Source organism: Microchirus variegatus (genome assembly GCF_963457635.1).
Source record: "Microchirus variegatus genome assembly, chromosome: 23".
NCBI lineage: Eukaryota > Metazoa > Chordata > Actinopteri > Pleuronectiformes > Soleidae > Microchirus > Microchirus variegatus.
The window spans coordinates 13,409,081-13,419,763 of NC_139824.1; the positions used below are offsets into that span (position 1 = coordinate 13,409,081).

At 41.7% G+C, this 10,683-nt stretch overlaps 1 protein-coding gene across 2 annotated transcripts; it reads left to right on the forward strand.

Moving 5' to 3' along the window:
• Positions 1-1,047: 1,047 nt before the first annotated feature.
• lonrf1 (LON peptidase N-terminal domain and ring finger 1) lies at positions 1,048-9,285 on the forward strand. Of its 2 annotated transcripts, XR_014593122.1 has the most exons (12): positions 1,048-1,714; positions 2,813-2,931; positions 4,043-4,165; positions 5,141-5,543; positions 5,658-5,763; positions 5,865-5,979; positions 6,061-6,182; positions 6,268-6,426; positions 6,514-6,676; positions 6,781-6,933; positions 7,835-8,149; positions 8,184-9,285. XR_014593122.1 is itself a non-coding variant. In XM_083909733.1 (11 exons), exons 1-11 carry the CDS (start codon positions 1,138-1,140, stop codon positions 7,991-7,993), a joined length of 2,199 nt encoding a protein of 732 aa, XP_083765859.1. In that variant the 5' UTR covers positions 1,048-1,137; the 3' UTR covers positions 7,994-9,285. The 2 variants fall into 2 exon arrangements, 1 of the variants encoding a protein (XP_083765859.1); XM_083909733.1 differs by having other exon boundaries at positions 7,835-9,285.
• The last annotated feature ends 1,398 nt before the right edge of the window (positions 9,286-10,683 follow it).

The window sequence follows — 10,683 nt, forward strand, 5'->3', positions numbered from 1 at the left end:
GTGGGGGTATTGCTCCACAATATACACATCTTTTGCATGTCCACGCCCAGTTTGCCCTGAAACAACCCCAGCTCCACTGTGTTTGCCTGGTGTTTGGTGTCTCCACGAACACAATTTGTGGTATTTATTTTCCTATTTTTAGACGTAGTGATATTTGTATTTTAACCCATAAACAACAAGGACGTCTGTCCCTTTATACAAAAAAAAAGAAAAGAAAAATAACTATGAATTTTAATTATACTGATGATTATCACAGGCAAAATACAGACTTGTTTATGTGGTGGTAATCTTGTGAGCTGATACAAAAAAGGGTGGTGTGGTAATAATCGTGTCGCCCAATCTGAACCTTTTTATTACAGTTTGATTTAATCATCACAGTGTAATGTCATTTAAAGTCTCCGCCCTGGTTATTTAATCTTAAATGAATAATGAATAAATAATGAATAAATCACTTGCACCAATGTAAAGGTTGTGTGTAACTATGGAACACGTGTTTCAAACAATTGTAAACAATTGTTTACAGGAAGTGACCTTTGACTCCTATGTAACTCGTTTCTACAACTTAACGCCAAACAATAAAAGGAAACAGAATATCTAAAGAGGAAAAGACTTGCTTTTAAATCTGATTTATTCTCATCAATTCATGGGAAAAGGCATGAATATATGTACTAATAATATACAAGGAAACCATAGTTTTACCATTGCCTGTGTATTTTCCATATATTTTTTATAGTGCTATTGTGTACAAGTATGCTGAATGCATAATTATTATTATTATTATTATTATTCCTTGTATCACTATGGAGTATGTTCATATCTGTGAAAACAGCTGAGTTGTTTACGTGGTTACGTGATTTTTCCAGTGTAGGGGAATTTAGGAGCAGGACGAGCCAAGTTCACTACGTCCTTTGCGTAGTTATGAAACTTTGGAACGCAGGTTTCGTAACGGGGCGGCTCTGACCAATCACAGCCCAGAGAATCTGTTCACGTGACGCTGCTGTTTTTATGTAACAAACGGGTGTCTACGGAGAAGTCCGTTCACCGACTGTACTACCATGGTGTCTCTAGCTTTAAGGATGCTCTGACGCGCCTACACAACTTCTATGTGTTTTTGAATCGGTTTAGAAGCTTAAAAAAATGTCGCTCCAAACGCACACGGAGGATGCCGCGGAGGAGAGAAGCGGCTTCTTCATCGGCGACGCCGACTCGGACAACAACTCTCAACTCATACTACAGAAAGCCAACGCGCTAGCGTCGAAAGACTGCCTCAAAGAGGCAATTGACTGGTTTTCTGCCGCTATGCGATACGGCTCCGTTCAGCCCGAGCAGCTGAGCACTTTCGTGGACTGCGTCCTCCGCAGCTTCAAGAGGAAAGCGGGCGGAGCGGACGCTGCCTCGGCCCGGGACGGCCGCGGGGGGGAGGACGTGTTGGACTGTCCGAACTGCCGCGGCTTCCTCGGCGAAGCCGTGACCGTAGCGTGCGGGCACTCGTACTGTAAGCGGTGTTTACAACGGCGGCTGCTCGCCCGGTGCAAGCTGTGCAGCGAGGCTGTCCGCGGGGACGAGCGGGTCAACGTGGTCCTGTGCGGACTCTTGGACAAGTGTTTTCCGGAGGCGCTGAAAAGGTCGAAAGCGCTGTGTGAGGTGGACGAGCTGTGCCGGAGGAAACGCTACCAGGAGGCCGTGTCTTTAGCGAGCCGTGTCATCGACAGCGGTAAGTGCCGCTGGTCACGTAACCACACGCGTCCACGTTTGACAACAAATACGCTGTTTTCTGGTGTTAAACACTTGTTGACAGGCACGAACCCGTCACTGTTGTTATAATTATACTTCATTATAATGCTTTATATGTGTGAAGTGTTGATAAAAGCTCACTTTTTCGATATTAAAAGTGTTTCATGTGTTGTTCCGGTGTCAGACTCCGCCCACTTCTCTGTCACGTAGGTCTCGCTTACGAAATTCCCTCTATTTTGCGCATGCGCGTTAAGCGCAAGTTTCATAAGATAGGTCGTTGAACATATAATGGGAGTTTTGTAATAATTATATGAACGAGTTTGGTGGGAGGTTGTATTTTGTAATTTTTAGCCTGTTTCATAAATACTATATATTAAAATAAAATAATAAAATATGATATAAAATACAGATAGTATCTCTGCAAACTAACAACAGACCATGACATTGTGCATTTAACAAGTGCACTGAACTGCTTGTAGAGCACATATTGCAATACTGGAGGGGGTGCAGCAGGATTAAATTCCAGCATTGCGTTTTAGGGGTGAATTTATTGAAGCACTCATATCAGTAAATCATCTTAGAATTAACTCTTTGGTGAAAAACAAACTTAACTTAGAGCAAATAAAAATTGGGCACCATTTAATTTTTTCACAACCATCTAAATCAAAAATGTATTAAAAATATACAGAAGGTTAACACTATGAGAATTCCAGTACAGCTGTAAAAGTGTTTTATAACGTGGTTATGTGAGCTAATGAACATATCCTTACTCATCCAGTCAAGTGATATAATACCCTGACCCTGTTACTCAAACATTGCACAGTAAAGCACTTTGTTGGGTAATCCCTTCGATCGTTTTTTTTTAAAGAGATAGTTACTTAATTAACTGTCTCATGTCTGGTATTATCTAATTATCGTTGAATATTTAAATAAACCATTAATCTCCTGTTTTCTAGAAATGGAGGGGGAAACAGTTAGTATGTTGGCAGTTCAGTTTGTCCAGTCTGCCTCAGGGTTGTGTGGCTTCTGGCTTATTTTCATTTGCAGATTATCTGACTGACACATATTCATATTGCAGATCCAGAGACGGAGGCTGTGGCAAGACTCTCTCGAGCCGAGGCGTACACGGCACTCGGACAGTACCACCTGGCTCTGGAGGACGCAGAAGTTTGCTCCAAGTCCAGCTGTTCGGCTGAAGTAGGTCACTCACTCACCGGTGATTCAAGTCCTTGATGGAAACTTCTGTGTCAGAAATTGGTTGTTGTTCGACTAAATCTACAGTATTTATGGGTGTGATTAACCCAGACCAGTTCCCAGCAAACCTTTGTGGCCTTTTCAAGGACGGAGGCATTGAAAGCTTCTGTTCACGTGCTCTATGTGCACCTTTTGGCTGTCTGAAGTGGATCAGATTAATTCTGCTGCAAGACAGGACTCGAAAATTAAATATCAAAGTGCTTACTTGATAGAATCTGTTTGTCTTTTCCCTGTGAGTCAGTCTGTGCTGGCATATTTAAGTGCTGCGTGGCTCAAAGACGAGTGGAAAAGGTGAAAGAGAGAAAGAGAGCGAGGATAAAATATGGTGCTTATGTGGAGAGGGCCAGAGAAGAGGCATTCAAGTGCACCAGATTTGAGTTCTTAGAAGTTTTATTTACCACGCACAAGTGCTCTCGCTCTTTATTTGAGAAGCTCTAAAAGTAACTCGTTGTCTACTGCTTTATCCTCCACTTCAGGGTTGTGGAGATCTTGTGTAAGTTGTCGCTAAATTCAAGTCTTATGACTGCGTCTTGACATAATTATGTAAGTAACACGCAGTTCATGAGTGTATGAAATGGCACACTGTCAGGGGCAAAGGGCACGTGGTTCCATTTAGTGATCAAACTATGTTAAGAGTCAGTTGTTGGTGGTGAAATGTTGTGTGTAATCGTCTCTGGTTCATAATTGTAGGAGGACACATGGATTAAGTTGTTTTGGGTCAGTCAGTCAGCAAAAAAACATAAGGAATAGGGCAAGATGGAGGCAATTTATCTGTTGTGGCGACTCCTAAAATGAGAAGCCAATAGATGATGAAGAAGAAGAAGAAGCTGTGCCTTTTATGGGTTGGCAACAAGTGAACGAAAAGTGTTAATGTGTTCATGAGGCAACATTTTGGACTTGACGCTGTTGGAGTTTAATTGTTATTGTGAGAAATAAAAGCACAACGTGTTATTCAGTTGGCTGCTGTTAATGGTGCTGCGTCACTCTCTGCTAAAGTTACTCCACACTCATACTTGGACTAATCCTTTTTTTCTGTTTCTTTCTGTCCCGTCAGGCTTTCTACAGGAAAGCAATGGTGCTGCATGAGATGGGCCAGGTGGACGAGTCCCTCCAAGTCTTCCTCCAGTGCTTGGCTGTGGACGAGGACTTTCCCTCTGCTAAAAGACAAGTGGAAAAGGTGAAGAAAATGTCACTTTCTCAGACTGTCATAAAGCTTCTCTTGTCAGTGCATTGGGGTCATATAACACAAACTTACACACGTGAATCCAGTCCCGTGATTGTGCTCTTAATGGGATTAGTACCATTTAATGGAGAGTTTTCGGTAGCTACAGTTGGCTACAGCTGACTCATATCCAATAATACCTGTATTCTCAGAATAAGAACCCAATGATCAAACTGAGGGAGTCAACATAATAGGGTTAGTCATCGTAAATCCTCTCTGTAGAGAATCTGAAAAGGACTTAATCACACCCATGCTTATTGAAGAGAACACGTACAATCCTTTTTGACCGCCCACCTGAGGAAATGCCTTATTTCTATTGTTAAACTAACAGAAACGTACTTGCACACACCCATAATGTACTTATGCCTTGTAAAAGTAATGTATAGTTAATAATAATAATAATAATAATGGGATTTGTATTGTATGTCAGAAAAACTGCTCGGTAGAGGCTGTAAACGCCGTGAACCCTAGTTTTAGTGTGTTTGTTTTGGCACCGTAGTTTATATTCTGATTGTCACATCTCAGTCTAGACATCATCATCACTATCATCTGTGTGGGAGCGAGACGGCAGGCATCAGTAGAACATCAAATCAAGTTTGTGCAGGGCCTTAAATCACACTTGAGCCTTAGAGCGCTCTCTGGTGCCATTGTAGTGGAAAATGAAATCAGATTCTCACACAACATTTCTATTAGCATGACTGTGGGGCTTTGCTCGAGTATGTGTTTTGGTTATGGTTCTTAAGTCTTTTTTTCTGAAGCTGAATGTGTTTTTGTGACAAAATCAATCTCTTGTGCTCTTGTCACAGATTCAAATGCAATGATTTATCCCATTTATTTCTATTTGTTAGCTACACTGACTTCAGATGCATGTGTTGGAGGTTCAGCAGGTCTTTTCAGTGCTGACAAAATGCCCCTTTTTTCTTCCCGCAGATCTTATGTGACCTGCTGTCCCCGGCTGATGAGAACGTTAAGGTCGGCCTGAGGGAAACGACACAGAACACATCGCCTCATTTACGCAGCAAAACCATCATGGCTGAAACCCAGGAACCGCCGCAGACGCCGGTCCAAAGACAACACAAACACCAGGTCCACGCTGCCTCCGCAAATCCCCGCACGGACGACACGGAGGCGCCGAGTCTGGAGAGGCCCGGTCTGAGTCGAGCGCTCTCGCTTCGCTTGCACGGCTCGAATTACGGCGAAGGTCTGAAGAGGGTTTGCTCCGCCCCTCAACTCGGGCACCAGGAGAAATGCAGCCTGCTGAAGAGGAAGTTGTCAGTGTCGGACACGGAGCCTCACGCTGTGGGCCGTGGAAGTACCAAGCATAAAAAACAAGGTCAGTCTCAGTTCCTTGCGCTGCTTTTTTTTACTTAATTATACAGATAGATACAGTTATATATCTATGTGTGGAGGATTTAACTGTGAACTGTTTCCCTCCTCCTGTGTTTAGGTGTTTCAAGAGTCTCCAAAGAGCAGGCTGCCAAATCCAAACCCCGCAGAAATATTCCTAAGGATCTGATGGATGCCAATGACTTAGAGTGTTCCCTCTGCATGAGGTAAGAACACCTATGCTTTCTTACCAGCTCTGAATACACACTTGTATATATATGAACATGTAGAATAAGCTATAATTCCTATGTTGTTGCTGTTAAAACAGGTTGTTTTACGAACCTGTGACGACACCTTGTGGCCACACCTTCTGTAAAAACTGTCTGGAGCGCTGCTTGGACCACACGCCTCAGTGTCCTCTCTGTAAGGAGAGTTTAAAAGAGGTGAGAAGATGATGGATATTCATTCATAGCCTTTAACAAAACGTGTGCTCTCACTAACTCGCATTCTTACCCCCTTTCCAGTATCTCGCATGTAGGAAGTACATGGTGACAACCGTCATGGACACGCTGATTAAACAGTATTTGAGTCGGGAGTACGCGGAAAGAACTAAGACTCATCTGGAGGAGACCAGAGAGCTTTCTGAGTAAGCGGCGTTTCACCGAGCGTTTCAGTGTCAGATTCTCTTTTCATAGCGACTAACATAACTTATCTGCTTCTCGTCCCTCAAGTCTGACGAAGAACGTGCCTATATTTGTCTGCACTATGGCTTACCCCACCGTGCCTTGCCCCCTGCACGTCTTTGAGCCACGTTACCGCCTCATGATCCGCCGCTGCATGGAAACGGGCACGCGGCAGTTCGGGATGTGCATCAACGATCCTCAGAAAGGGTAAACGCAGCGTTGGATAACGTTTAAATCAACATATTAGACCAGCAAGACATCAAAATTGACCTATTTTTTTATCCTCTGTGGCAGGTTTGCTGATCACGGCTGCATGCTGATCATAAGGAGCGTCCATTTCCTGGCTGACGGACGATCGGTAGTGGACACAATCGGAGGGAAGCGGTTTCAGGTCTTGTCCCGAGGAATGAAGGATGGATACAGCATTGCAGACATTGAACACTTGGAGGACACAAGAGTACGAGTTTTCTTCTCAGTGGTTATGAAACCACTTCATTTGTATGTCACGTTAAAGTCAGACAGTGTCTCAGTGTATTAACTGGCCCACTCTTGCTGCTGTAGGTGGAGAACAGCGACGAGCTCAAGAGGCTTCAGGAGCTGCACGATGCAGTCTACGAGCAGGCCCGCGTCTGGTTCCAGGACCTCAAGGTCCATTTCCACAACCAGATCCTGCAGCACTTTGGGCCCATGCCAGAACGAGAAGACGATATTCAGGTAGATTTCTAACCATGTCCATGTACAGAATAACTGATCCCTTCCAAGACGAGTTAAGAAGTAATCCAAAAACTAAACTACAAGACGTATGCAAGGCTCATTTCCATTTCAAATAACTATTCCCATGATCCCATGCTGCTTCTCAACATCATCAAACATCATTGTTATAATTTGATTGAGAGACACCTAGTGGCAGAAATTACACACTACGCATTTAGATCTTAATTTCTCATAAACTGCCACATAATGAGGTGTGTTAATGCTTAATCTGGTTTAAGTCTGTTTTGATATTAGAACACCTTTTATATTATATTTTTATGTGATTTTTAAACTGAATTGATTGATTCACTTGTCACTCAGATCTTTAAAGAAGCGCTCACTCCGCTCCGACTGAAGTTTTGCAGGCTGCAAGCGTTGCAAAGGGATTACAGCTCTGCTCTTAGAACAACCCGCAGAGCAGAGTATATTGACAATGTAGGCTAAAGAGCTTTATGGGCGCTACTTACCTAATCCCATTGGTCCGGTTGCGTCAGTAGGGTCTTGAAGATAATGAGTCCCAACTCTATAAATGGGCTTCTGTTCCAAGAAAGCAGAGCACTGATCCATGACCCTTTTCTCTATTTAGTTTTTGTTATTGGGAGAAATATTTTGGTTTAACTTCCAGCACTGTTGCACAGATCCTGATAAGTGTGAAGTGCTATTATTAGGAGCGTTGCTGAGTGGTTTCTGATATTCTTTTATTTTGAAATTGTTTTGGACAAAGTAAAATACTGTTTCTAAGTGTTATCAAACATAATTATTTTTAGTTTATTTTCCTCCTTCTTAACTCGTGGCTCATACATAACCCTTGAAATTATATAATTGTTATCTTACTTTATCCACCCTCTTCCTCCTCCTCTAGGCGACTCCCAACGGTCCAGCTTGCTGCTGGTGGCTGCTCGCCGTCCTTCCCATCGACCCACGGTACCAGCTGTCCGTCCTCTCCATGACGAGCCTGAAGGAACGTCTGGTGAAGATCCAGCACATCCTCACTTATCTGCAAAGCATCCCCAATAACTAGAGCTTCCTCTTCTCACAACCTTAAAGCAATCTTTAAAAAAACTTCAATTCTCCAGGAATCTGATCTTATAAAATGACAGAATCTTACAGAATCTGTCTCTCAGGGAGACTTTGAAGGAAGCCCATTGTGTGTGTGTGTGTGTGTGTGTGTGTGTGTGTGTGTGTGTGTGTGTGTGTGTGTCTGTGACGAGAAACAACACTTACACAATAATCTAACTTTTGTTCCTGATGCAGTTTTTGCTTCCTTTTCGGGAACCTTTTAAATTGAAAGGTTTCTATTCCACCTTAGTAAACAGTGTGTGATTCTCTTGGAAGACGATGAGAGAGAAAATGTAGTGATCGGACTTTGTTTTTTTCTCTTTAACTGTAACATTTTTTTTTTTTATTTGTAGAAGGGAAGAGGTAAAACAAACACCTAAATGCTGAAAGTCCAAAAAGAACCGTCATAGTATGGTGAAATTGGATGTGAGAGTTCACTACTTGCACAACAAAGTGAATCCACACGGTGGCATATTTGCACCAACACTTAATGAAAGTATTAATCGATCTCTTCCAACTCTTCTCCTTAACTTCTTAACCGCGGACAATATATGTTGCTGCTTGCAAATATCGGCATAGGATCGTTCTAATGGGAAAAAAATGTGTATATATATATATAAATGACACAATCTGTGTGTTTCTGAGTTTCTTCCAAGCTGTCGTGCCGAGATCGGCCGTTTTTGTGCCTCCTCTTCTGATTTTTCCGAGGAAATGTCACATTCTGGAATTTCGTCGCGGAAAAAAGTCTCGTCTTTGCTGCTCTCTTTCGTTTTTTAATAAGCCAAACGTGTTTGTGTCATGCACTTAAAATGAAAAAGTGTTTAAGAGCTTCTTCCACGTACGTACGTACGACGTCTCTCTCTCTATCTCTCTTATCGCAGAAATAACTGAAACTAAACGACGCGATGAGGTCATTATACGTGTTTTTTAAAAGTCTGTTTTGAATCTCCACCAATAGATCGGCACTAATTCTTCACCCAGAGGTCAGGAGACTTTGCCTTACACCATTTCTGCATTGTGATTTAATAAGAACTCACTGCGTTGGCATCGTTTACCATTCCTTTTCTTTTTGCCACAGCATGATGAAGAACATTGTTTTCATTTATTTTTCATGGTGAGTTTGAGGCACCGTATGTTTCGCAATGTGTATATATATATATATATATATATATATATATAAAAAAAAGAACCTTTGAGGTTTAAGGCTGTTGTATGTACATTAAATCATTTGTAAGAAAAGAAAAAGCTTTTTGGACGCACATATGCTTTTCTGATGTATTAAGTTATCAGTTTTCAATAATAAATGCAGCTCTTTTTTTCAGCTTCTGCCTCCGCGTTTATTCTTTCACAGGTTAAAGGTGCATTATGTAATAAATCTAAAGCAACTGACCATAAAATCCTCCTAATATGTCACAGACTCAGGAATAATGTTCATATAACAAACTGAACTCACCAACAACAACAGTACATACAAAATATTTACATAAAATTTACAAAAAATATTTTGCAGACTGCAAATCATGTTTATGTTTTGAAATCATGTTTTGGCATGTGTCGCCACCTACCGCCGTCTACCAATCATTGCAGTCAGTAGAGTCTCCGCTGCCGAGCAACCACGGGTTGCCAGTTACGTCAAAAAACGAAACCTAAAAGACCTCGGTATTTTGAATTTCAATGTAGTAACTGTTTTTGGCCACATTCTTACATATGGCACCTTTAAGTAGATGAGTAGTAGTGCTGCAACTTACCTTTGGTCCATAAAATGTTAAGAAACGTTGATCGTGTTTGTCAAGCCTGTTTGTGTTTTGTCCAAAATCCGAAAATGGTTCACTTTTAATGACTTCTTTGTTATGTGGAGCAAAGAAACAAAGAGAATATTCACATTTAAGAAGCTAAAACGACTTGTTTTAATAACGAAAAAGGCTCCAAATCCATTATGAAAATAGTTGACGATTAATTTAGATTTAGGGGAAACTGAGATGTCGGTGATATTGACTGTGATGTAATAGTTGGTGCCAGACAGGCCACTGAGTCGATATTTCTGAAAACTGCTGCTCTTCTCTGTTTTTTTTTTTTATTTCACACAAGTCTCCATACAGGAAGGTGCGAATAACAAAATAACATCCCGTGAGCGACAGATCTGTGAAACAGAAACACCTTGTCGATGAGAGGAGTCGAGTCTGCTCGAGTCTGCTCATGTTGTCCTTCTGCTCCTCGCAGAAAAAGGACAACATGTCCCCGAAATGTGAGGACTTGAACTTGACGGCAGCGAATCAGGTCTCTGTCAATCAAAAACACACACACGAGTGTGAGGCTGCAGTGGCTGCAGAAATGCCATCATTTTATTCCCATATCTTTCTATTTCTGAAACCTCTTTCCAAGTAGAGTTGGAAAAAGTGCGACAGAAAACCCACAGAAACGATTATTGACGCAAAATGTGGAACAATTTGTGGAAATAATCAAAATAGTGGCTTCGGAGAACTATTATAACATGGCGTTCCCAATGGAAGTTCTTGGTTTATTGGAATACAGACGCTTTAATGCAGTATCTTCCAACACAAAGTACATGTAAAGTATATACAGTATACTAAAGAAAACTGCTGTAATAGGTCAAAGTTCAAATACAAGTGGATCTTAATCATTTTGGAGGCT